This window comes from Emys orbicularis, chromosome 4, assembly GCF_028017835.1.
Source record: "Emys orbicularis isolate rEmyOrb1 chromosome 4, rEmyOrb1.hap1, whole genome shotgun sequence".
In the NCBI taxonomy this organism is placed as follows: domain Eukaryota; kingdom Metazoa; phylum Chordata; order Testudines; family Emydidae; genus Emys; species Emys orbicularis.
The window spans coordinates 6799611-6826336 of NC_088686.1; the positions used below are offsets into that span (position 1 = coordinate 6799611).

The following is a 26726-nucleotide window of genomic DNA, read 5'->3' on the forward strand; positions in this document are numbered from 1 at the left end:
GCGAGGGGCGCTGCGCACAGAAGGGGAGGGGGCGCCCCGGCCGCCCCCCAAGCGCCCTGTTCCCGCGGGCTTTGGCCAGCCCAACTGCTCTCAGCACTAGCCTGCCCCTCGGGAGCGGAAGTGGGGCGGAAGGGGCGGGGCGGAAGGGGTGAGTGACAGCGAGTTTGACCAATGGGCCGGGCCCGGGTGCGGCGCGTGTCCTATGGCGTCCGGGGACGTGTCCGGCGTTGGGGGCGTCGCGCGCGCCGCCGCCGTGACAGTTGGTGTCAGCCTCCCTCAGCGCCGGGCCGCGAGGAGCCGCCGGGGCCATGCGCGCGCCGCGGGCTGGGCGCCGCCGCGCTCCGCGGCGCTGATGCCGGAGGGGCGGCCCCGGGCGTCTCCTCCCCCTTCCGGGCTCGCTCTGGCCGCCGCCTGGGGCAAGCGGGGAGCGCAGCGCCCGCGATGAGCTAGGGGCGGGCCCAGCCGAGCGGCAGGCCCCGCTTCCGCCCTCCGCCCCGCCGGCCGCCCCGGGACCATGCGGCTCCGCATCTACAAGCGCAAGGTGCTGCTGCTGGCGCTGCTGGTGGCCGCCTGCGGCCTGGCGCTCTGGGGCAGCCACGGCCGCCAGCGCAAGCCCGAGCCCGCGCGGGACCCCGGCGAGCCGCCCGCGCCCCGCGCCGCCAGCCGGGCGGCCGAGCTCGCCTCCGCCGCCAGCCGCCGGGCCGCCAACGCCTCGGCGCCGCCGCCGCCGCCCCAGGCCGAGGCGGCCAACCGGACGCTGAGCTACCGCTCGCTCTTCTACCAGCTGAACTTCGACCAGCCCGTGCGCAACCTGGCGCGCTTCCCGCGCCGCCCGGCCGGCGAGCTGGTGCTGGTGGTGCAGGTGCACGAGCGGGCCGAGCACCTGCGGCTGCTGCTGGACTCGCTGCGCCGGGCCCCGGGCGTGGAGAACGCGCTGCTGGTGCTGAGCCACGACCTGTGGTCGGAGGAGCTGAACCGGCTGGCGGCGCAGGTGGAGTTCTGCCAGGTGCTGCAGATCTTCTTCCCCTTCAGCACCCAGCTCTACCCCCGCGAGTTCCCCGGCCACGACCCCCGCGACTGCCCGCGCGACATCGGCAAGAAGGCGGCGCTGCGCCTGGGCTGCATCAACGCCGAGTACCCGGACTCTTTCGGCCACTACCGCGAGGCCAAGTTCTCCCAGACCAAGCACCACTGGTGGTGGAAGCTGCACTTCGTGTGGGAGCGGCTCCGGGCGCTGCGGGAGCACACGGGGCTGGTGCTCTTCCTGGAGGAGGATCACTACCTGGCCCCTGACTTCTACCACGTCCTCAAGCAGCTTTGGGCGCTGAAGCAGCAGGAGTGCCCGGAGTGCCAGGTCCTCTCCCTTGGCAGCTACAACGTAGTGCGGGGTGGCTTCTCCGGCAAAGCCGACAAGGTGGAAATGAAGACGTGGAAGTCCACCGAGCACAATATGGGCATGGCCTTCAGCAGAGACACGTACCAGCAACTGATCGAGTGCACAGATGCCTTCTGCACATATGACGACTATAACTGGGACTGGACGCTGCAGCATTTGACTATCTCTTGTCTTCCAAAATTCTGGAAAGTGCTAGTACCCGAAATCCCCAGGGTTTTTCATACAGGGGACTGTGGCATGCACCACAAGAAATCCTGCAGACCATCCACCCAGAGTGCCAAAATCGACTCGCTCTTAAGCAGCAACCAACAGTACCTGTTTCCTGAAACAATGAGTGTCAGTAAACGGTACTCCATGGCACCTCTCTCTCCTCACGTGAAAAACGGAGGGTGGGGAGATATTAGAGACCATGAACTCTGTAAAAGTTATCGCAGACTGCAGTGAAAATCAAACTCTCAACTAGCCTCTCTTTTGAATTATTCCATACTGTCTTATGGACAAAAGTGTATAAAAGGGTTTCTGGATTGGTTTCTGCTTTAAGATGAATAAACATTCTTGTAAAAGGTGTCCAAAACTAGTAATTTCATGTTTCTCAGTTAAATTTTTTAAATGGGACAGGCTCTATTGCTGAGATCAGATGGAAAACAAAATTTAAGCCCAGATGCAGAAAGTGGCCATTATGCTGTGCTTACTGACAAGGATAAACAACATTAAAATGCATCTCTTATCTGTTACATTAGAGGGCTTTTCACTTGCAGAATCTCTTAAACTCCATGCAAAATACATTTTGAAATGAGCAAATCCCTGATATTCAAAGTACTGAGAAGAGTAAGGGTGGAATGGAATAAGCTTGACTGAACTCTAGTCAGTTCTCAGTCCAGCAGCCCTGTACTGTTTTAAATAACGTTCTCATTGTTTAAATTCCATGACATTAAAGTAAAATCATTCAGCATTCCACAAGCTTGTACTATTTTATTAGGCTTGCTTGAGATTTGGTGCATATCTGCAAGAGCATTCTCTTATTTGCTATGTATTTGATTATATGAAAAGGGACAAATCATTGCTCAGTTTAATGTAGAAATATACTTTAGTTCTGCCAAAATAAAATTCACATTTGTAATACCATGAAAGTCCTTGATTCTGCAAAACCATTAGTTTAGTTTAAATCTTTCTTGCTATGTCAAAATTCAGTTTTTTTCTAATGCAAAGAGGGTTTAAAAACACACCAAATGTCATTACCCATTCAAAGAGTGTACATCTAACTTCATTAAAAAAATCAGTAATTGAGTTAAAACAGAGAAACACACAATATTACCTCCTTTGGAAGAAAGTAATCACAACATTTAGCCTTCAAAATTAGTCAGCCATATAAAAAGAATAAACATACTGTTTAATAAAAACATGTTGAACTGGAACTGAAAGCCAGAAACAATACAAAACAATGCCATTTGTTACAGTGAAATATTTGTCTATTCTAACTGTAGTGATGCATTTTTTTAAATGTCACTTACCATTGAAGTATAACAAACTTATCAATACTAGTTAAAGAAGTTTTGTGGAATAGCCTCAAAACAGATTTCACTGAACGACTTAGACAAAGTACAGAGGGGGAATGTACGTGACAGCTGGAATGCAGTCACTATCTAAACATCAGCTAGTCCCCATAAACCATATCAAATACATACCAAGCTTGAAAAAATTGGGTGACAGGAATTACTCTAAAAGTACTTTCATGTAGCTAGATGACTTAGACATTCATAAAAAAAAAAGTGATTGGATAAATTTGTTACATTAAGGCTGAAGAAAACTCTACTGCACTTGTATTACGATAAGAGGGTCAGTGGCCTTTTGTTCCTGTCTAAAAATAATTATTGCTCAATGAAACTGCTTAACTTGTGTGCTGATAGATAAAACATAACTTTCAACGAAACTCTATTCTTAATTTTCTCTCCTCCTTTATGGGATGTGAATAAATTGCTTAAATGTATTCACTGGAGAGGAAACACAACTGTTATGAAGCCATCTCAATATGTGGATGTTTATTACTTTTTAAAAAACAGAATGTGTGCCAAAACAGATTGGTCTCCTGGGTAATTTAACTGTCAAATTTTAGAGTTAGGGAAGGTGGGTGAGGTAGTATCTTTTACTGAACCAACTTCCTGTTGGTGAGAGAGACGCTTTCCTGCTTATGCAGAGCTCTTCTTCAGATTTGATTTGAAGAAAAGCTCAGTGTAAATCTCTCTCACCAACAGGAAGTTGGTCCAATAAAAATGACCTTATCCACCTTGTGTCTCTAATATCCTGGAACCAACACAGTATATACATTTTAGAGTTGTCACAAGCAATAAAATTCAGTACTTTCTCTGTTAAGCATATGCAGCCCCAAGAAGTACTTGTGGTTGGCACAGCTATGTAAGCAACCTCATTTTATGGGAGATTTGAACTGTAAATTAATTTAACCTAAGTTCGTTCAGAAGTACATTTTCTTCAGCATGTACAACAGCTTGTAAAGGAACTTTTTTTTTTGGGGGGGGGGGGGGGGAAGTGACAGAAAAGGGATCTGAAAGTTTAATATCAAAGCTTAGAAATGTGCTTGCTTATTGTTGCTTTCCACTGCCATGCAATCCCAACAGGCAGCATATTTAAACCCCAGGAAACTTATTTTGAGTGGTAGGAATAATTTAGACAAATTGACTCCATATTAGAAGAAGATTATACATGAATAAATGCAGAGATGTTGGGAAATGCAGGTTTTAATACACTGGATAACAAAGAAACAAATTAGTTAAACATGGTTGCATTGGTGTAGTTGGATACTATATATCTGAAGGAAAGTAGTAGGATAAGATAGCAGTATAAACATTTATTTTAAGGAGACTAATTAAAAAGTGGGCTTCTCCATGGAATGAAAAATTCTATTTGCCAAAAATCACTAGCAGTCTAACCCTACAATCCACAAAATGAGTATTGGCAAATATTTACTTCAAATGATGGGTACTGTTTGTCATTAGGTTGAACAAAGATAGCAAATCTGGAGAGAAGCATTACAAAAACACAGTACATACACAGTACATATAAAAACTTCAATACATTAGAGAGATTACCCAACTAATCAAGATCCAAGTCCAGGTTCTTGAAGGGAAAGTAATCTACTGTTGCTGTTTGTATGTTTTAATTTCTACTCAATTGAACATTTATTTTGAAAATACTTTTATTTTAAAGAAAGTTTAAAACTTGTAAAAAATCAAAATTAACAAAAGTTGATTTAAACAAAACAATTAAATCGCTTCCTCTTATTGAAGCTGTCAGACTCAGGTTCAGATTTCTGCTTTCCATGCAATGATTTAAATGCCAAAAAAACCAGAAGCCTGAACTGCAGAGGATAAACTGACCATTATAATTAAAATCCTGACATAACTTAATCCAACTCATACAACAAAGAATTTTGAAAAATTAATGCACAGTGCGTTGTGTGATCTCTAACAATTTGCACACTTCCATCTTGCATATTAATTTCCTTTATAATTGGAGAAACTGGTCTACAGTTCAAATTATGTTGGTTCTCTTCTGCTGGCTCTGAAGACATGACCTCTTCATCCCTTCTTATTTTTGCCTGCTCTTCCAAATGAAGTAATTCTTGCTTTTCACAGTCTGAGGACGTGGCATTTTTGCCTGTTGTGAAAGCAAGTTCTAACTGTGGTTCATTTATCTGAGATTTCCCAGAAATTGCTAAACTAGTGTCAATAGGTTCAAGCTGCAAACAATGGCCTGAACTACGATCTACTACTACTACTGTTTTATCAGTTGTAAAAGATCCAGAAGTCATGTCCGTTTCCGTACCATGTTCTCCAACGGTGGCAGCTGCAATATGGTTAGCTTCTATATTTGTTTTGAAGTAGTTTCTATTCTCTTTTTCAACTTGATCTCTTCCTGAATTGTTAACTGTTTGTTCTTTTTCACCAAGTTCACAATGTTTAACCTCCTGTGACTGTTGAGGAAAAAACCAGGTAATTAATTGTACTTTGATACCCTAACACTTAATGTTGACTGAACACACAAAAATGCTATCAACGGGAGGCCTAGACACTAAATAACTCAGAATGCATTTATTTCTATGAGATCTACAATCTGTGTTAGTCTGTGCTTTCAGAAAGCTAAATCAGACCTGTGCTGAGTGTTTCCCAATACTGTAATCAAAATGCATGTGGGAGTGTATTACAGATTGTTTCCCACCATAAGGTTTTACTCTGCTGTGGAAAGAGTTGCTGGACAGCTGCCAATTGGTAATGATGTACAACAGTTAATAGTGGAAGAAAGAGCAAATGATCACAGTTGGGTTATGCACACAGCCTTGCATTTTCCACAAATCCATGGCTGCAAAATTGGCCCCAGAATATAAACTTTCATTTGAGGAAATGTTCCTAGCCTGTAGGGTTGTGAAAACTATGTCCCTGTCACATGTGGAAAGTTTAACTAATGCAGTGTTGTCGTCTTGAGTGTGCATAAAACAATGTCAGAGAACTGTTCTTGTTCATCTCACTAAGGTGAGCACTCTGAACCCGGATGACTGAATATCATAGATCAACATTCACTTTTTTGCTGTTGGTTATTTCAGCAGAAGCTTTTACATAATGTGTATCCATTGTTAGTAAATAGGGTGTGTCTGGCTGCAGTGGAGTGGCTCAATGTTGTCAAAGGCAGTTGCCTAGCTCCGGGAACTAGCAATTTCAAGATTCGTTACCCTGCCAAACCTTCTCTAGTCTACTCCCCACACCCCAAATGAGTTACTGTCACCCTGTCAACAAGAAAGTAAGAGAAGATTCATTCCCTTACCAGTGACGAAAGCATCACCCACCTCTTGGGTATCAACACCCCAAACTACCTTCCCTCTCTCCCACATTTCCTCGGTGCCAAAAGCCAAATCTGTTTATCCCAGTGGTTCTCAAACTGGGTCGGGACCGGTCGCCAGGGCTGGCGTTAGATTTGCTGGGGCCCACTGCCTGGGGCTGAAGCCTGGCCCGAGGGCTTCAGCCCTGGGTGGTGGGGCTCAGGTTACAGGCCCCTCGCATGGGCCTGTAGTCCTTGGGCTTTGGCCCCCCTGCCTGGTGTGGTGGGGCTCAGGCTTTGCGCTCCGCCCCCACCTTCCACAATGGCAGGGCTCAGGCTTGGGCTTTGGCCCCCCTGCCTGCAGCAGCGGGGTTCAGACGGGTTCAGGCTTTGGTCCCCCCTCCTGGGGTCATGTAGTCATTTGTGTTGTCAGAAGAGGGTCGCAGTACAGTTTGAGAACCCCTGGTTTATTCAGTGTCCAAAATCTCCAGCTTTCCTCCAAAGACTTCTACAATGCACTCAGACTAGAAATGCAGTGATATATAGGAACGTCACAACTCTGCAGCACGCTGAAAACTAAGGGTGGCATAAAATTGAAAAAATATAAAACCAAATTGTTGAAATTAATAGCAGGTTAAGGGATTACTGCAGTGATTATTTATTTAACTAACACCTTATTATTGACATTACTTGAAGCGGTCACAAATTCAATATCATTAATCAGGGAGCCTTGCCACAGAATTTAGGCCCACTGCACCACTGTGGAGCATCTATTGTTAGGTACAATCAAAACTAAATGTGCAAAAGGCTATATCTTATTTTGAGATCTGCACAAAACATGCATCTTAAACTATGGCTAAATATTGACTAAATTACAAAAGTGAGGGACAAAATATTTAACATAGCTAATTTGGAACGATGCAAAAATATGTAAATGCAAATGAGGTAACACCACAGTGTGATGCAAAGTGATATTTGAAAAAATTCTCTAATGGATAGTTTAACCATAATCAACTGAAAAATAACAGTGGAGCAACAACCCCTGAAGTAAGTTCTTTACTCAGCTACTTTAGTATCAAAGTCCAAATTCCACTTCTGAATTTTGTTTTTTGGATTAGCATTTAAATGTTGGCTAGAGCTGCAACATACAGTTGTACGTGGAACCTAAACAGACCCTGTCAACTTGAAATGTAATGTGTTTCAAAAAGCGTTAAGAAGTTTCAGGTGCTATGCCTGTCCAAATCCCCATCAGCTTTGGTAGGAAAATGTGATGGTAAAACTATCTTAAAAATGTTGTGCTCTCTATTACTCTGAAAATTTCATACAAACGAGAGGAAATGTTCACTAGAGATGGGAAACAGTGAAAGTTACTATGGACAAAGTTAAACTGAAAAAGCAGAGAGCTTTTTCCACACTTGTTCAGTTATTGTAAAGGGCTAAGATGTAATTAATTTTTTTTGGTTTATAAGTGTGGCTGTACCTCTGTGTATTTAGACAATGAAGGGGGCAGAAAGGATAGTTTTCTGGTGAAGGCAGGAGACTAGGAGCAAGGAGAGTTGCCTGACACTGCCACGTATTTTTTGTTGGACTTCTGGCAAGTTACTTATCCTATGTGCCTCAGTTTTGTGTTTGATAAAATGGAGATAATGCTTAAGCTTATGGTACCCCTCAGAGGTAGGCTGCATTAGATGTCCTTTGAACTAATGGGAAAACAGAGGGAGGAGAGTCGGTTAGTTGACACCACATGAATGGCAGTGGTGAGATTAGAATTCATAAAGTCCTGCCTCCTAGTCCCATGTTAATCCTCTAGTCACATTGCTCTCGTGTAGAAAAGAACCCTGTACTCTCACAAGTATGCCCTAACTCACAGGGAAAACTCACAAGATTCAAAGGTTTAGCTCAGGTCAAATAAATAGAAAAAGTTGAGATTGTTATCCAGACAAACTTTCCAAGGTACCCTCTACCTTCCTGACACTCCCACTGCTCCTCTTCGCTATGACCTCTCCCTGCCCATCTCAGCATAGTCCATCCTCATTACAATCCCAAAAACAACGAGTTTTCTGTCCTCTCCCTAAGCCTCTCTTGTCTGTGACCCCCCACATTCCAAAGTACAAATTTTGGGCCTTTTGGGGATTCTGTCTTGAGCTGCATCCATAAGCATGAAAGATTTTAATTCAGAGGTACCTGAACCAATGGAGTATGCCAGTGGCTCTCAACCTTTCCAGACTACTCTACACCTTTCAGGAGTCTGATTTATCTTGAGTACCCCAAAGTTTCACCTCACTTAAAAAACTACTTGCTTACAAAATCAGACATAAAAATACAAAAGTGTCACAGCACACTAGTACTGAACAATTGCTTACTTTCTCATTTTTGCCATATAATTATAAAATAAATAAATTGGAATATAAATATTGTACTTACATTTCAGTGTATAGCATATAGAGAAGTATAAACAAGTCACTGTATGAAATTTTACTTTGTACTGACTTCACTAGCCCTTTTTATGTAGACTGTTGTAAAACTAGGCAAATATCTAAATGAGTTGATGTACCCCTGGAAGACCTTTGTGTACCCCCAGGCCAGGAGGTACATCAACTCATCTAGATATTGGTTGAGAACCATTGGAGTACTGTACACTACATCCACAGGGCTCCAAAACTTTACTCAAAATTGTGTATATGGAGGGACATGGACTCTTCACTTATTCATATTGAGCACATCCTTAAAGAAGAGTTGGAGAGTCAGGCCTTGTCTACTCTGCAGAGTTTTGTCAACAAAACTTATGCCGCTTGAATTAGAGCACTTTAATTAACCACTGTTGCATATCCACACTATGCTCCTTGTGTTGGCAGAGCCCATCCACACTAGCAGCTCTTGCATCAACAGGTAGCTATCCCACTGTGCAACTGGTCACATGGTGCTTTGGGAAGGGTTTTCAATGCCTCATGGGGTAAGTACAGTGTCACATGATGCAGGTTTCTCAATCCCATTGTTCTGTGGGCATCCTAGTAGATTGAAGTGTATGTGGGGGGAGAGGAGGAGAGTGAGTGACAGGGAGTATGTGTGTGTGTTGGGGGGGGGGGGGGGAAGAGAGAGACAAACACTGTGTGTGTTTGGGAAGTGTGTGAGGAGTACATATACATGTGTGAGAGAGAGTGTGTTGGGGAAGTGTGTGTGTTGGGGGAGGGTGTGCCGGCATGCTGTCTCTTTAAGTTCAGACAGCAGCCTGAGCAACCAATCCACAGCAGTTTCTCTCGCTCCCCCACAGCAGCAGCCTACTCTGCCTACCTGCAGTTCTGCAATTCCCTTGAGTTCTCCCACAGCCTCCTCAGCTACTGGAAGCAGCCTCCTCAGCAGCTGGGTGAGCTCTCCGGGATGAGGACTATCAAAGCTTCCTGGAGTTTTGAAAAGGGAGGGGCGCATGCCTGCAGGGCAGCCAAGTTCAAAACAGTGAGCAGAGCGGTCATAGCAGGCATTGTGTGATACTGGAGGAGGCCAGTTATGTCGACATAATGAATGGCAGCATCTACACTGGCACTTTGTCAACAAAACTTTTGTGCAAAAAGCCCTGTGTCTCATCGAGGTGGTTTTATTTTGTCACCAAAAAATGGAAGAGTTTTGTCACCAAAAGTGGCATTACTGTGTGTACACTTCTGCTGTTTTGCCACCAAAACTCTGCAGTGTAGAGAAGCCTCAGACCTGTTCTATTCCAGTGAAGTCCCTACCCCTGGTTTGTCTGGAGAGTGCAGACTCCAGCACAGCTAAGTGGCTGTGACCTGGAAGCACTTTCTGGGTCTCTGTATCCCCTGAACCCCTACTGAGATATAAATCGGTGACTATAAATCAGTGATATTTTTGTTTTAATATGAAGAAGGGATTTATTATATAGGTATTTATACATGAGACAACACAATGTATCACTGTCATCCCAATAAAACTGCTGCTAAGCCAGAACTGTACATAGTTCCACTTCACCATTTAATTTAATTTAAATGGTGTTTAAAGTAAATCGGCCTTTCCAAAAACGGATATTTACACTTGCAAACATCACTTCCTATACATGATTTTCAACAGTATCCAAACAAAGCAGGAATGACTCCATTTGAGGGAGGTTTCACACACTATTCTTGTTAAACTATAGAAGTGCCATGTACTATTGCCAAGCAGATCCTTACCTTTAATCTGATTTGACTTTTGACCTCAGTTACATCAAGTACTTCAATTAATGGTTGGCTTTCCAGTGTTGTCTGTTTGAGGAATGAAGGGCACAAGACATTGACCAGAAATTCATCAACATTTTCTTCACTGACAAACAACCTTTCCTAAAGGCAAAAAAAATGAAGTTACGTGTTTACATGTTCTTTTCACATTATGTGTCAGTGTTTTTGTACCCAGCAACCCACTAAATATATAGATACATATAAAATTCTGATTCTGAATATGCAGCTGAGACACCCACACTGCTTGTGAAAACAATATCTGTTGAAATCTCTGGTTTAATAAATTCTCAATAAGACATTCAGAAGTAGTGAGAGATGAACATGAAGAAAATGGTTTAAATGATTTCTGTACAAAATACGGGTCTGCCTCACACAAAAGGCAATGGTTTAAAGGGAGGCATGTTTTCTACATGTAATGTGTTTGTTTTCAGTTTCCATTTGAGGAACGATTACAATGAAAAAATTGTTTCAATTGCCCTCCCTTCTCTTTTGATATTCGATTTAACAAAGTTCTGGATCTGTGGGTTTGTTTATGCCCAAATAAATTTGTTAGTCTCTAAGGTGCCACAAGTACCCTCGTTCTTTAAACATCTGATTTGTTTATAAGTACAGCTCATTTTAGTCATCAGATTTCAAGATTAGGCCTTCTAGAGTGGAGAATATGAAATATATATATATGACAATATCCATTTCAGATCTGTGTAACAAACTTGTCTCTTTAGAGCTTCATTCAGGTATGAGTAAATACAAGTGGAATGGAATGAAATGAAATGCAGTTTACAGTTAAATAAGATACTCCAGGATATATTTTTAGGGCTATTCATATGTGATTTAGGTGCACTGTGAAGCATGTTGCTACTCGTCTTATGACTCAAACCAACTGTGGATATTAATGGTCCAAAAATACAACCAGGAATATCTTGTTGTTTAATAAAGACAATAATACTTTATAGATTTATTCATCTGCTTCTTTTTCTATTTAACAGTAAATTATTCCATTATGTAAAATAGTTGGAAAAAGATTAAACCCCTTTTTCCGGGATTCTCAATTACTCGGATTGTTTTAACATACACATATTTAAATCCCTCATTCCTTTTTACTCCCTCATCTCATCAACCTAATAAGAGCTAGAATACCAGAAAAGTCCAGCCACCAAGGAAGTCCTGTTGATGATAAATGCAATGAGGCAATTTTGAATATTTTCAGCTCTCTCATCCAACTGTGTCTGGGCTCTCAAAGATATAATTTTGATCTCTAAAAGAAGCTATAATTGGGAGCATGACAGTTCCATAGTCATACAATATTAAATGAAACTTTGGAGATCATGTATATACTGCCAATTTACACAGTATAGAATTAAACCCATTTTCTGCCCAAAGAGTTTACAATCCAAGAAATGTACACATACAGCAGGACAGATAGGGAGGGTGCAGAGAGGTTATTCATGAAAAGAATACAGTAGGGGCCTTATTTACACTAGCAGCATCCACTAGTAGTAATGGTGATTACATTTTGTAGAAGAGGCTTAGCCATTGATATCCCTGTCATGCTCCTGTACCAGACATGGACTTGCTTCTCAGCGAGACGAACACATCTAGTGTGATAAGATCCTTTAATGCTTTGCCTGCGATGACTGAGGTTAGCTTAAAGATGGTATTTCACACAGTGCCACCTAGTGGCAGAATATAATAAACTTTAGCATTCTGTTACATCTCCCCCTGTAAGTTCTACATTCCTATCATTTACAGTATTTATGCTATCACGCTGTCTTTGTCTGTTAAGTGTCTCTGAATGGTACTGATTTTCTAATTACACGACCTGGCTGCATAACAACTTGGTCATTTGGTTGCCCGTTAGTTACAATGACTGGCTGTCTGGAATCCTTGAGTCCTTGTCATCTTGTACTGCATCTGCCATCTGTAGAGTTTGCTCTGTTGATTGTTCTTGCTGAGGAACAAACTGTAGACATCTACGGTTTCTGTTGAAGTCTCCTCTTGATCACATACAATCTGAGCACTGAATCATAGGACTGGAAGGGATCTCGAAAGGTCATCTAGTCCAGTCCCATAATGCACCTAACAATTAAAGGTTATTCAGTTTGCTTTATATGAGATGGAAACCTATTATTATTTGTAATGTAGTTTAGGGAAGAGATTAGTTCAAAACTAAGCAATGAATTTGTTCTGTTCTCTTTTTTCCTTCCTGTGACCTGCCAAAATTTGCTAAGTGTCTCGAAATCTTCAGTACAGAATTAATTGATCCCAAAATAAAACATTCACAGGAGTAATCTTGAAAAAGACGGTTACTCACCGTTGTAACTGTTGTTCTTCGAGATGTGTTGCTCATATCCATTCCAGTCAGGTGTGCGCGCGCCGCGTGCACGATCGTCGGAAAACTTTTACCCTAGCAACACCCGGTGGGTCGGCTGTGGAGCCCCCTGGAGTGGCGCCCTCATGGCGCTGGATATATACCGCAGCCGACCCAGCGCCCCCTCAGTTCCTTCTTGCCGGCTACTCCGACAGAGGGGAAGGGGGGCGGGTTTGGAATGGATATGAGCAACACATCTCGAAGAACAACAGTTACAACGGTGAGTAACCATCTTTTCTTCTTCGAGTGCTTGCTCATATCCATTCCAGTCAGGTGACTCCCAAGCCCCACCTAGGTGGCGGGGTCGGAGTGAGACATTGCTGTGTGCAGAACTGCTGACCCGAAAGCAGCATCGTCTCTGGATTGTTGCACCAGCGCATAGTGAGCAGCGAACGTGTGTACCGAAGACCACACTGCAGCTCTACAAATGTCCTGGATTGGGACTTGAGCCAGGAAGGCAGTCGAGGAGGCCTGGGCCCTCGTGGAGTGGGCGGTGAGGCGTGGCGTCGGGACACCGGCCAGGTCATAGCAAGCACGAATGCAGGACGTGATCCAAGCGGACAGGCACTGTGAAGAGACCGGTGAGCCTTTCATCCGGTCGGCCACCGCGACGAAGAGCTGCGTCGACTTCCTAAATGGCTTTGTCCGGTCAATGTAGAAAGCCAGGGCCCTGCGAACGTCCAAAGAGTGCAAACGCTGGTCCTGACGAGTAGCGTGAGGCTTTGGATGGAAGACCGGGAGAAAGATGTCCTGGTTTACGTGGAAGGGTGAAACCACCTTTGGAAGAAAGGCAGGGTGGGGGCGAAGCTGCACCTTGTCCTTGTGGAACACCGTGTATGGGGGCTCGGACGTCAGCGCTCTGAGTTCAGAAACACGCCGTGCTGAGGTGATGGCTACGAGAAAGGCCGTCTTCCAGGATAAGTACAGGAGCGAACAGGTCGCTAATGGTTCAAACGGGGGCCCTGTGAGCCTGGAGAGAACGAGGTTGAGGTCCCACGTTGGAACCGGCTGGCGTATTTGTGGGTACAGCCGGTCTAAGCCCTTGAGGAATCTAACGACCATCGGGTTAGAGAAGACCGAGGACGGGAGTTCTCCTGGGTGGAATGCCGAAATAGCGGCGAGGTGAACCCTGATTGAAGATATCGCCAAGCCCTGCTGTCTTAGGGACAGGAGATATTCCAGTATGAGAGGGATAGGTGCCTGCAAGGGGGACGTAGCTCGTTGCTCACACCAACAGGAGAACCGCTTCCACTTGGCTAAGTAAGTGGACCGTGTAGAGGGCTTTCTACTTCCCAGCAGGATCTGCTGGACGGACTGCGAACATTGCCGCTCTGTCTGGTTCAGCCATGGAGCATCCACGCTGTGAGGTGGAGCGATTGTAGGTCGGGGTGACACAGACGGCCGTGGTCCTGGGAGATGAGATCCGGACTCAAGGGGAGCGTGATCGGCGCTTGAACTGACAGCTCCAACAGTGTGGTGTACCAGTGCTGCCTCGGCCAAGCGGGAGCAACTAGAATTACTCGTGCATGGTCGGTGCGGATCTTGAGCAGTACCCTGTGGACAAGCGGAAATGGGGGAAAGGCGTAGAACAGGTGGCCCTTCCACGTTAGAAGGAAGGCTTCCGACAGAGAGCCTGGAGCTCGGCCGTAAAGGGAGCAGAATGCGTGGCACTTCCTGTTGGCCCGGGATGCGAACAGGTCGACCTGGGGAAATCCCCACCTCCGGAAGACGGAATAGATGATGTCCGGGCGAATCGACCACTCGTGCGTCTGGAAGGACCTGCTGAGACGGTCCGCCAGCGTATTCTGGACTCCAGGCAGGAATGATGCGGTGAGATGGATCGAGTGGGCGATGCAGAAGTCCCATAGGCGAATGGCCTCTTGGCATAGGAGCGAGGAGTGGGCTCCGCCTTGCTTGTTGATGTAAAACATGGCCGTGGTGTTGTCGGTGAGGACTAGCACGCAACGGCCCTGTAGGAAGTTGAGGAATGCCTGGCAGGCTAGGCGCACCGCCATCAGTTCCCGGACATTGATGTGTAGGGCTAGTTCGGATGCGGACCACAGGCCCTGGGTATGACGCTCCCCGAGGTGAGCGCCCCATCCTAGAGATGAAGCGTCCGTGACTAGGTGGAGGGAGGGTTGTGGGGCGTGAAAAGGCACTCCTGCACAGACCACCGCGCGATCCAACCACCAGGTGAGCGAGGTCAAGACCGAGGACGGGACCGTGACCAGCATGTTCAGGTCGTCCCGGTGTGGACGGTACACTGATGACACCCAAGCCTGTAGTGGGCGAAGCCGTAGTCTGGCGTGCCTGGTTACGTAGGTGCACGAGGCCATGTGACCCAACAGGGGAAGGCATGTCCTTATGATGGTGAACGGAGATGCCCGCAGACCGTGAATGACGCGTGCGATAGTCTGAAACCAGCCTTCTGGCAGAATGGCTCGTGCACTTCTGGAGTCCAGGATCGCTCCAATGAACTCTATTCTCTGTGTTGGCACCAGAGTGGACTTCTCTCTGTTGAGTAGAATGCCCAGCTCGTGGAAAGTCTGTGTCACTATGTGGACGTGAGCTTGAACTTGGTCTCTGGTGCGGCCACACACCAGACAGTCGTCCAAATACGGGAACAGCTGTACCCCTTGTCGGCGAAGGTATGCCGCGACGACTGCCAGACACTTTGTGAAAACTCTGGGAGCCGAGGACAAGCCGAAGGGAAGGACTGCGAATTGGTAGTGCACCTTGTTTACCACAAACCGCAGGAAGCGCCTGTGAGGCGGATAAATTGCTATATGGAAATAAGCGTCCTTCATGTCGAGGGCGGCGAACCAGTCTCCAGGATCCAGTGAAGGAATAATGGTCCCCAATGATACCATGCGGAACTTCAACTTTACTATGAATTTGTTGAGTCCGCGCAAGTCTAAGATGGGCCGTAGACCCCCTTTCAACTTGGGGATCAGGAATTAGCGGGAATAAAACCCCCTGCCCCTTAACTCTGGCGGAACCTCCTCTATGGCTCCCATAGAGAGGAGCCCGAAAACCTCCTGTGTAAGGAGTTGCTCGTGAGAAGGGTCCCTGAAGAGGGACGGGGAGGGGGAGTGAGAGGGGGGGGGCGAGGAAAACTGGAGGGCGTATCCCCTCTCCACCGTGCGAAGGACCCAACGGTCCGATGTTATAAGGGACCAAGCACGGTGGAAACGGGAGAGGCGATCCCGGAAGGGGGGAGTTGAATCCTGGGTGCTGGTTCTGGTGCCGTCCTCGACCGCACCTTCAAAAGGCTTGCCTAGGCCCTGAAGGTGGCCTAGGCTGGCCCTGGTTCTGACCGGGTTGAGGGCCGGTCGACCGTCGCCTACCGCCTCGACCCCGCCTCCTGGCAAAGTCCTGTCTCGGGCGAGGCGGGGGAGGGTAGAACCTCTGAGGCTGGGGCCTGAAGGGTCTGCGCTGCGGCCCTGGGACATGCATCCCCAGGGAGCGCATCATTGTTCGAGAGTCCTTAAGGTTTTGGAGCCTCGAGTCCATCTTTTCCGAAAACAGGCCCTGACCCTCAAAGGGCAAGTCCTGGAGGGTCTGCTGCAGTTCAGGTGGCAAGCCTGACACCTGGAGCCAGGAGGTTCGCCTCATAGCTATACCCGACGCCAGGGTCCTAGCGGCCGAGTCGGCTATATCCAGGGAGGTCTGTAGGGAGGTGCGTGCCACCCGCTTACCCTCCTCTACCAAAGTCCCGAACTCTTCCCTAGATTCCTGGGGAACCAGTTCCTTAAACTTCTCCATTGAGGACCAGGTGTTAAAACTGTATCGGCTTAAGAGCGCCTGTTGGTTGACCGCCCTAAGCTGAAGCCCCCCCGCCGAATAGACCTTGCGCCCGAACAAATCGAAGCGCTTAGCGTCCTTCGATTTTGGCGCTGCCGCCTGCTGGCCATGGCGCTCCCGTGCATTCACTGATGAGACCACCAGTGAGCACGGTTGGGGATGAGTGTACAAGTACTCGTGGTCCTTGGAGGGTACAAAGTACTACCTCTCCACGCCCCTGGCCGTGGGCGGGATAGAGGCCGGGGTTTGCCAGATCGAGGTGGCATTAGTTTGTATGGAGCGAATCAGCGGTAACGCCACTCTGGATGGGGCGTCCGCTGAAAGGATGTTCACGATCGGGTCGTGAACCTCCACGATCTCCTCCATCTGGAGGTCCATATTGCGCGCCACCCGGCGCAACAGGTCCTGATGGGTCCGAAGGTCTATAGGGGGCGGGCCCATGGCGGATGTCCCCGCTACCGCCTCATCAGGGGAGGAGGAGGAGGATACCCCCGGTGGCAAGGGGTCCAATGGCAAATCCTGCTCCAGGTGCTCCTGGAGCTGGGCCTCGCTCGCCCCAGGGTCCATGGCCTGCGCCGGCGTGGGCACTGGAGCCTCCATGCCCCCTGGGGGGGGGCGGGAGATGGTGGCCTCCGGGGCTCTGGGCTCGGAGCGGGCCGAGCGGGAGGCAGACGGTGGGGCCCCTTGGGCTTGGTGGTAGGCCCATGGGGTCCAAAAGGACCAGTGAGCAGGTCCCTGCGTAGGGTCCTCTGCCATGTCCTGCGAGGGGCCGAAGTCCGCCGAAGCCGCCTGCCCCTGTGGAGGGTAGGCCGATCTAGAGGCCCCCTCAGAGGAGTGGGATGCAGATCTCGACGGCCATGGCGGTGCCGAGCGCGATGCATCCGTCCCCGGCTGGTGCGGTGCCGGTCGGTGCCGGCCGTAGGGCGATCTGTCCCAGCGTGCCGGAGATTGGTGCCGGGATCGGGATCGGTGCCGGTAGCCGCGCCGGTGCCGCGATCCGGATCTGGAGCGAGACGACGATCGCGACGACACCCGGTGCCGGGAGCGGTCCCTCGATCGGCGCTCATACCGGTACCGGGAGGTGCGCCTCGAGTCCGATCGGCGCCGGCGGTCGCGACGGTGCCGAGATGTAGAGCGGCGTCGCGAAGAGGATCTCGACCGCGAGTACGACCGGCGCCGAGGTGATAGTCGGCGCCGGGACTCCGAGCGGCGTCGGGACCTGCTCCGAGACCTGGAGCGGTGCCGAGAGTCTACTGGAGACGGTGGGCGCACCAGTGTAGGCTTGCCTCTCGACTGCACAATGCGCGGAGCCACCGGTGCCGGGAGCTGCGACGGTGCCGGCTCCGTGAGGGCGATCAGGTCCCTCGCGGTCGTAAATGTCTCCGGAGTTGAGGGGAGACAAGGTTCCACCACCAGCCTAGGTGGTGAAACAGTCCGCACCGGACTCAACGGCCTCGGTGCCGGAGTCGACGGTGTGGCCGCCTGCTTTTGGCGGTCCAAAGCAGGACGCGGCTCTACCCCCGGCACCGGGGGAGCCGGCGTCTTCAGGGCAGCAATGTCCTGTGCCTTGCGGGCCTTCTTATGGCCCGGAGATAGAGATCGGCGCCGAGTCCCCTGGGGTGGGCGCGGTGCCGAAGTCTGCCGGTGCCGAGAGGGCTTGTCCGCGGCGCCGGTCGGGGCCGCTGGGGCGCTGCGCACCGAGGCGCTCGGCGCCGGGGCTGGGCGCGCCGAGGGAGGATCCGGGCTGAGCGCCGCCTCCATTAGGAGCTGCCGAAGCCGAAAGTCCCGCTCCTTCCTTGTTCGAGGCTTGAAGGCCTTGCAGATTGGGCACTTATCTGCTTGATGGGCTTCCCCGAGGCACTTCAAGCAGGAGGCGTGCGGGTCGCTTGTTGGCATCGGCTTCGCGCAGGACGCGCACGGCTTAAAGCCAGGAGCCTTGGGCATGAGCCCGGTATGCTCCGGGGGGAAAAGGGGGGAGAACAACCCCCTTAACCCCCGCTAACAATTTACAACAACTACAAAACTAAATAAACAACTATCTAAAGAACTTTAACTACTATACACAACTATCTACAGAAATGAGAGCTAGAAGCTAGGGAGTGTGGAGACCAGCTATGCTGTGCTCCACAGTTCCAACGACCGTCAGGGGCGGTAAGAAGGAACTGAGGGGGCGCTGGGTCGGCTGCGGTATATATCCAGCGCCATGAGGGCGCCACTCCAGGGGGCTCCACAGCCGACCCACCGGGTGTTGCTAGGGTAAAAGTTTTCCGACGATCGTGCACGCGGCGCGCGCACACCTGACTGGAATGGATATGAGCAAGCACTCGAAGAAGAAGTCTTAGTTTCTAGCATCCTCTTGTAATAAGTAACCTAGTCCTAATCACAGTATATTAACTCTTTTTTAGACAGGAAAGTTAGTACTCTACAAAAACTGCAAACAACTATATAGACCAAGCCAAAATTTTCAAGGAAGACTTGTAGTCACATTCAAAATTGCTTTGAAATAATAGGAAAAGTTTTGTCCAGCACTGAAGACAGGCTACCACTACTTTCATAAATAAAAATAGTAAGATCCACTAGCTTTGTTTTGGTTTGCAGGGAAGCAGATTTTGTGGGTGCACTATGCCAGCCCCTCAGCTCTCATGGACAGCTTTGTTCTTGGAAGTTGGAAAGGGCTTTAAATATACGTGAACCCTGCACTTCAGAACACAGCCCTCTGGGTTCATATATAGTGGATTACCACACTTGTATCCATAATGCAGCCCTGATTTTGGAAAGGTTGATAATTTTAAGTGTCAGAAGAAATTTTTATATTAAAAAAATGGTATTTTTAAAGAGATTGTGAGATTGGCTATTTTTAGGGACTGTCAGCCTTGAGGGTCCCTTTAAAAACATTTAAATGACAGACTATATAAAAAGTTCCATGGCCTCTCTTGTCAACACCTCTGTGACAGACAACTGTGGAAGACATTTACCTTTAACAAAATAGGATTTTCCCTACAATGTGCCTTATCACCAAAAAAGAGGATAGGAGTTTAGATGTTAGAAAATACGACATTTCTGAAGTACATATCTACACATGTGCTTACGATAATACTAGGTAGAATACAGCTGTTACAGTATTATATACAGAATCGATTACTTTATTACAAAGGGGCCAGTCAGACTTACAGCATTATAGCAAGGAAGTATTAATATATGCAGTTAGGTAAGACTATAAATTTCACATGTCCAACTCTTACAAAACTAATATAAGCATATGAGGAGCAAGGAAAAAATGCTTGCTTTATCTAAGGGTATGTCTACACTTACCATTTAAAGCGTAAAAAGTCCTTTTTTTGCACTAAAACTGTGGGAGCGTCTACACTTGTTAATGACTTTTTGCGGTGAAACTCAAAAGTTCCACCGCAAAAAGAAAATCACCTTCACGAGAGACATACAGCTCTTACCGCTGTTCTTTTTGCGCTGCTGTGAAAGTGAAGACACGTTCTAGCAGTGTAAACACTTTTTGGCCTCCAGAAGATATCCCAGAGTTCCAAAAGCGACCACTCTGGCCAGCATCTTCGCTGCTTTGACACACGGACGTCTGCCCCTCCCCCTGTAAGCCCCGGGAAGTTTGAAGCTCCCTTTCCCTTTGTTTGTAGATGTGGCGGGGAAAGCAGCCAGATAGCAAGAGGGTTTAAAAAAAATGCCATGAAAGAAACAAGGAAATAATAGGGCTGCTGGGACATGAAGCAGGGCAGCCTGGGGCACTGAGCAGGGACCCAGAATGCCTTCCGCTCACCCCCACCTTCCCACAAGACCTATCGAGAGAGCTGCACTGTGGGATAGCTGCCCTACAGCGCTGCTCTCATCCGCGATGGAAGTGCTGCTAATGTAAACACTCTCTGATGCCTGAGGAATTGAACGAGTACACAAAGCAGCACTTTATTTTCACCGGTTCCCTATCACCGGTGAAACTTACAGCGCAAAAACTCTAAGTGTAGATATACACTTAGACTGTCAATTCACGAGGAGGTCCAGCTGTGTAGGATAACAGTCAATCCACAATCCTTCTGGTATACTTGGTTGCACACAGATGTAAAATGTACTCCACAGGCTGTCAATGTTGATGCAAGGGTCCAAGAGAGCTCTCCTATCCGTGCACAATGTTCTTTCAGACATATGCCTTAATTAACTTCTCACAAACAATAAAACTTGTAATTATCTACTATATGATCTAACCATGAACTAACACAGCATGTCTAACATTACTGAGAAAATGGGGTGTATTACCATTCTCTGTAACCAGTCCACAGGCCAAAGTTTAATTCACTTCCCAGTATGGTAAACTATAATCTTAAATAAGATCATAAAGAGGACATTACTGTTAAAGTCCCAACACACATCATAATCAAGTTTGTTTGACCTTGGGCTTTTGGTACAGAGTACCAGATAGTGTAGTAATGAAAAACGTATCTTTGGAAAAAGTTAAATATTTTTCCAGCACCACTACATCCCATAAACATTGGGCCCAATCAAAGATTTAAGAGTAAGGGGATTATTCCATTTACACGTGATACTATATACAGACCACAAAAGAAAGAGGGAGCACAATTCCCTATATAATCTTATTCCTAGTATGTTATGGAATAAACCTAATGCCAATATCTAAAGGGAGGTCAGGCTTTAGGATTTTAAGTATTCAGTAACTTTCCCCCCAAAGATGATGATTTTAGAGCACAACCACCAATGATAAAAGTATATATCCCTATGAGCATAGCCTCCCCAGCACTCTGAGGAATACCTGATGTTTCTTATACTTAACCTGGAGGAAGTTAAATACATTTCAGTTAGTACTTTAACCAACATTTCTCTAATTAAACAAAATAAGGCACTTTTGCCCCAAAAGCTGCAGGTGGTTGATCTGCCTAAATTAACTGCCTCTCTGAATCTGCTTCCCATTTCTGAATATAGTTTAAACTACTGTTACAAAATAGATTATTGAAGGCAGAATATATTCTTGATTCACCCAACAAGATCAAAACCTGCTTTCTATTTCTGTTAAGAATTAAGTATTTCATTTTATAGGCTGAATGTCAAGAGGCAAGCTAGCCCTTTAAGAGGGGAGTCAGGATTTACCTATAGCCCTGTTCCTGGTTCAGCCTAGGACCACAACATTCTGGAGAATGTAATCCAGTGTGAACACAGGTTTCAGAGTAGCAGCCGTGTTAGTCTGTATCCGCAAAAAGAACAGGAGTACTTGTGGCACCTTAGAGACTAACAAATTTATTAGAGCATAAGCTTTCGTGGGCTACAACCCACTTCTTCGGATGCAGTGTGAACACAGGAGATGTAGACTGGAATATAAGTAACAGTGGGAGAGAGCTGGATCTGCTGTTGGGTAAATCTAGGCAAACAGCCTGGGAGGGGATTTTGGAGAGGCCTTGAGGGACAGTACCTTAAATCAGAGTCCTGTGTGGGAATATTTTTTAATCCCACTCCCGCCCCACAATACCCTCTCTCACCCACTCCTTTCACCAGCAACTTCTCCCACAGTGATATAAAGTGGCTTTCATGTAGGCATGCAAAATTAGAAGTCAAGTTTCAAAAACTTGTCCCTTTATATACTGAGTAAAAAAAATTAAAAAAGTACCAGAATCCCTGAAAGGGTCATACAATATTTTGCAATCCTCAGATTTTGGAAAAAAAATTTCCATACTCCAGGCCCTCAGCCCAGTGAACATACTGAAGATACCAGTCAGCTTTACAAAATGGGCATCTCACAATGTGTGTTCCAAGTTGTAAAGGATTTCATGGTTCTAGAACATAGTGAAGTTGAACCCAAAATTCCAGAATTGAAGAATTAGTCCAGGATTCCATTTTCTTGGGTCCTTATACATGGAAAGTTTGTTTTAAGTGCTCCATGTGCAGGGAAGTCCAGTTCTTTATCATGGAAATCCCTGTGAATGCTCTTCACTGTTGAAGAAAAACAGTTTTGAGTATTTCATATGTTGGAGATAGACATTTCTAGATGACTACTGAGAAAAAGTCATGTGGAATGTCCATGGCCCAGGGAATAAGGAAAAAATTAAGTGAGGAATCACATCTAGATTGCTCACATGACATTACAGGAGCTCTAATTCAAGATGGCAGTCAATGGCTTTTTAAAATTTAAAGCTGCTTTTTATGTTAATCTGCTTGTTTTAGCAGTCTTCTTTCAATAGTTATAGCAGTATATAGCTATCTTGTAATTGGTTGTGTATATCAGTGAGACTCAACCTTTCCAGACTACTGTACCCCTTTGAGGAGTCTGATTTGTCTTGAGTACCCCCACGTTTCACCTCACTTAAAAACTACTTGCTTACAAAATCAGACATAAAAATAGAAAAGTGTCACAGTACCCTATTACTGAAAAATTGCTTACTTTCTTACTTTTACTATACAATTATAAAATAAATCAATTTGAATATAAATATTGTACTTACATTTCAGTGTATAGCATATAGGGCAGTATAAACAAGTTACTGTCTGTATGAAATTTTAGTTTGTACTGACTTCACTAGGGCTTTTTATGTAGCCTGTTGTAAAACTAGGCAAATATCTAGATGAGTTGATGTACCCCCTGGAAGACCTCTGAGAGCCACTGGTGTATACTGTATTCGCACACTTTCATTTCAAAATAATTGTGTGTGCACATACATACACTACTTTTCATGTGAATTTAGTGCTTGTGGAAGATGATAGCTTGACAGCCCTAGAGATTAAAGCCAATCATTTAACCACAAAACAGGTATGTTAGACCAAGCTTCCCTCACACAGTTCTGCCTACCCACCTTCACTTTACTCAGCACTAGGGATATGCAGAGCTATTGAAAAATCCTAAATGCGTATGCAGCTCTCTCTCTCTCTCTCTCTCTCTCACTTTGAGCATTCCTTGGATTTTGGAAGGTGCCTTCAGGCATCCCGGGTTGCCTTTCCTGGATCTCACTCCTCTAGCTCAGTTTTCCGTTCCTGGTTGTGGAGTCTCTGCTGCAAACTTCTCTTCGCTTTTTCAGGTCCACCGGTCAAAAGATTCACCCTTTGGGCATGTCTACACTTACCTCCAGAGCAATCGATCCATCAGGGGTCGATTTATCGCGTCTAATGAAGATGTGATAAATTGACCGCTGAGCAATCTCCAGTTGACTCCGGTACTTCACTGGAGCGAGAGGAGCAGGCAGAGTCGACGGGGAAGCATCAGCAGTCGACTTACCACAGTGAAGACAACACCATGATAAGTAGATCTAAGTACATCAACTTCAGCTACATTATTCACGTAGCTGAAGTCACGCAACTTAGATCGATTCCCCCCAGTGTAGACAAGGTCTTAGTTAGAGGGACCACCTCTGAGAACAAGAGTTGTTTTCACTCCACCTCATTCAAGCCATGTGGACATCTGCACACCGTGAATCAGAATAGGGCCATCAAATGTAGTGGTTCATTTTACATAGGCCACTGAACAGCTGTCAGATGGTAATGGACTTGGAGGCACTACCCACCTGGTTTAAACCTGAACTAGTGGCCTAGAAGTGAAAAGCTTTATATTCCATTAACTATCCCCTGAGCCAATCATCTTTTTTAAAAACTAGATCAAGTTATGACCTTCCACAAAGCACATCTAAATTTAAGATTATTTCAGAAGCATTATATATTGGATGTGTCATTTTAAAAGTAATTACCTGCAGAGCCTTGCTGTTTAAGCCGAAGTACATCTTCCCCCAAAGTCCAGCACTCTCAGGAGATTTGGCTAGTCCTATTACAGCGTTGTTGGGGGAGACATTAATACCAGTCTCTGGGGGGGTCAGCTTGTTTTCAAGAGGAAACTGTAAGAGGAAGGAGTAGGAAGCAGCATCCTTGGAACAGAAACCGAGTCTATAGTGATTTGTGCCGACTTCCCCCTTCAAACTCTCTGGCTGGATGTTTGGCACCTGCAAGAGCAGGGTCAGAGATTCTTCGTCTTGGGTGCACTGGAAGGGGGGACAAACCGGAGCAGCCAAGATGCTGGGGGCCGCAGGAAGGTCTGGGTGGCCGCTGCAGCTAAGGCACTCGGTGGGCACGGCAGGGCGCAGGCTGGTGCTGGGACAGGTGGGAAGATCTGTGCCGTTACTGGGTGCCAGGGGAGGACCCGCCTCGCTGCTGGTGGTGCACGAGGTAAGATCCATGCTGCCGGGGCACACCGCTCTCACGGGAGGAGTCAGGCTGCTGGGGGCCCGGCCGCTACCGCCCGGCGCACACGCTTGCTCAGTTGGAGGCAGCCCGAGCTCCTCCTCCCCGGCTGCAGGGCCAGCCTCTTCTCGCTGCTCCTGGCCCGTACCAAGGCCTACTGAGGAAGGCGGGCCGACTTCGGGCTCCTCTGGGCTCACTCCGCTGGGCTCTGCAGGGGCCGCGAGGCTCGGGCCGGGCGGGGGCAGGACGGGCAGCGTGACCAGCAGCTGCCGCTTGGCCTTGTTGAAGGTGGCCTGCCCGCGGTTCTCATCCACCGCGTAGGGCAGGCGGAGGCGGAGGCGGTAGGCGGGCCGCTGCGAGTCCAGGCGCAGCTCCCGCCCCCGGATCTCCAAGGCGGCCTGGCCGGCGGAGCTCAGCAGCGGCAGCTCGATGGTCACCACCAGCTCCCGGGGCACCGGGCTGGGCGCCGAGTCCCGGCAGCAGCGATAGTCCTGCAGGTCCACGTACGAGCGGTGCCGCAGGCTCCAGCGGGGCGCGGTGGGGGACGGGGGCCGAGCCCCTTCCCGCCCCTGGGGGCCGGGCGGCGCGGCGGGGGCCGGCTGGTGCTGGGCGCTGCTCCCGGGGCCCGCGGGGTAGGAGTAGGGGGAAGGGAAGGGGGGCAGCGGGGAGTCGGGCTCCTCGGCCCGCGGCGGGGCGCCCCCTGGCAGCGGAGTGCGGATGACGGAGGCCTGCGGGACCCCCTTGTAGGCGGTGCCCCGCAGCGGGACGGCGTTGGCCCGGTCCAGCTGCACCCCGAAGCGGCTCTGCACCGCCTCCAGCGCCGTGTCGCTCACCATGCGCCTGAAGCGGGCGCTGCGGGCGGCCAGGCGCAGTGTCTCCGGGTGGAAGACCACGTCGTAGACCAGGCGCCGGCGGCCGGCGCGGCCCAGCTCCTCGCGGCCGGGGGCCAGGCTGTAGGGCAGGGCCCAGCGCTGGCCGCGGGGCTCGGCGCGGGCCTGGGGCCGGCCCAGCAGCGGGTTGCTGCAGACGTTGAGGTAGCAGCGCTGGGCGCCCCCCTGGCTGGTCCGCAGCACGTAGCCCGGCGCCGGGTGCACGAAGCGCACCTCCACCCCGCGCTCCCGCTCCAGCGCCGTCACCTCCTCCTCGTACCGCCGCCGCTGCTCCGGGTCGGCTAGCTCCGCCGCGTACTCCGCCAGCAGCGCCCGGAACCGCTCGTCGCGGAAGGCGCCCTTCAGCCGCTCCACCTCCTCGGCCGTGAGCTGCAGCTCCTCCAGGCCCGAGCGCCCCGCGGCCGCCATCGCCGCCGCTCACCCGGGCCGGACCCTCGCTGGTTGGTCTCCGTGGAAACAGCGCCAAACAAAATGGCGCTCCCTCCGCTCTGCCTGCTCCCGCCTCTAGGGGGCGCCCTGGCGCCAGGCGGGTGCCTGGGTTTTATTCCACCCTGAGACCGTGGGGCGCCCTTATTTCCCTCTTCCCCCCTCAGCAGGCCCGCAGCTGGCTGGCACAGGCTACCTTCCCCCCAGCCAGGCAGAGGTGCAGCCAGGGCATTGGTTGGGGGGGGAAGATGCCTCCTAACTTTATCTTGCTGCTTCGGTGCCCTCCCTCTCAGTGCGGCTGCAGAACTCATTCATTGGCTGACCGGTGTGGCCCTCCCCTTCCTATCCAAGAGCAGCTGGGGCCCTGGTTGTATCAGTTAAAGACCTCCTGAATGATTTCATAGAATATCAGGGTTGGAAGGGACCTCAGGAGGTCATCTAGTCCAACCCCCTGCTCAAAGCAGGACCAATCCCCAGCTAAATCATCCCAGCCGGGGCGTTGTCAAGCTGGGCCTTAAAAAGCTGTAAGGATGGAGATTCCACCACCTCCCTGGGCAACCCATTCCAGTGCTTCACCACCCTCCTAGTGAAATAGTGTTTCCTAA

General features: G+C 48.6%; 2 protein-coding genes across 2 annotated transcripts; one reads left to right on the forward strand and one right to left on the reverse strand.

Annotated features, from left to right (window-relative positions):
- Positions 1 to 514: 514 nt before the first annotated feature.
- Positions 515 to 1963, forward strand: MGAT2 (alpha-1,6-mannosyl-glycoprotein 2-beta-N-acetylglucosaminyltransferase). Its single transcript, XM_065402456.1, has one exon. The coding sequence runs from the start codon at positions 515 to 517 to the stop codon at positions 1838 to 1840; it is 1326 nt and encodes a 441-aa protein (XP_065258528.1). The 3' UTR covers positions 1841 to 1963.
- A 1963-nt stretch (positions 1964 to 3926) lies between these two features.
- On the reverse strand, positions 3927 to 26103 carry DNAAF2 (dynein axonemal assembly factor 2). Its single transcript, XM_065403772.1, has 3 exons — positions 24319 to 26103; positions 10402 to 10548; positions 3927 to 5384 (listed from the first exon to the last, which is right to left on the reverse strand). The coding sequence occupies exons 1-3, from the start codon at positions 26101 to 26103 to the stop codon at positions 4815 to 4817; spliced, it is 2502 nt and encodes an 833-aa protein (XP_065259844.1). The 3' UTR covers positions 3927 to 4814.
- Between the last annotated feature and the right edge of the window lie 623 nt (positions 26104 to 26726).

Excerpts from the sequence above, each read along its gene's own strand:
- MGAT2 (XM_065402456.1), top strand. The coding sequence starts at position 515 with ATGCGGCTCCGCATCTACAAGCGCAAGGTGCTGCTGCTGGCGCTGCTG.
- DNAAF2 (XM_065403772.1), bottom strand. The coding sequence starts at position 26,103 with ATGGCGGCCGCGGGGCGCTCGGGCCTGGAGGAGCTGCAGCTCACGGCC. Across the intron at positions 10,549-24,318 it reads TAAACAGCAAGGCTCTGCAG|GAAAGGTTGTTTGTCAGTGA; the intron begins GTAATTACTTTT and ends TTTTGCCTTTAG. Across the intron at positions 5,385-10,401 it reads AAAGTCAAATCAGATTAAAG|TCACAGGAGGTTAAACATTG; the intron begins GTAAGGATCTGC and ends TTTCCTCAACAG.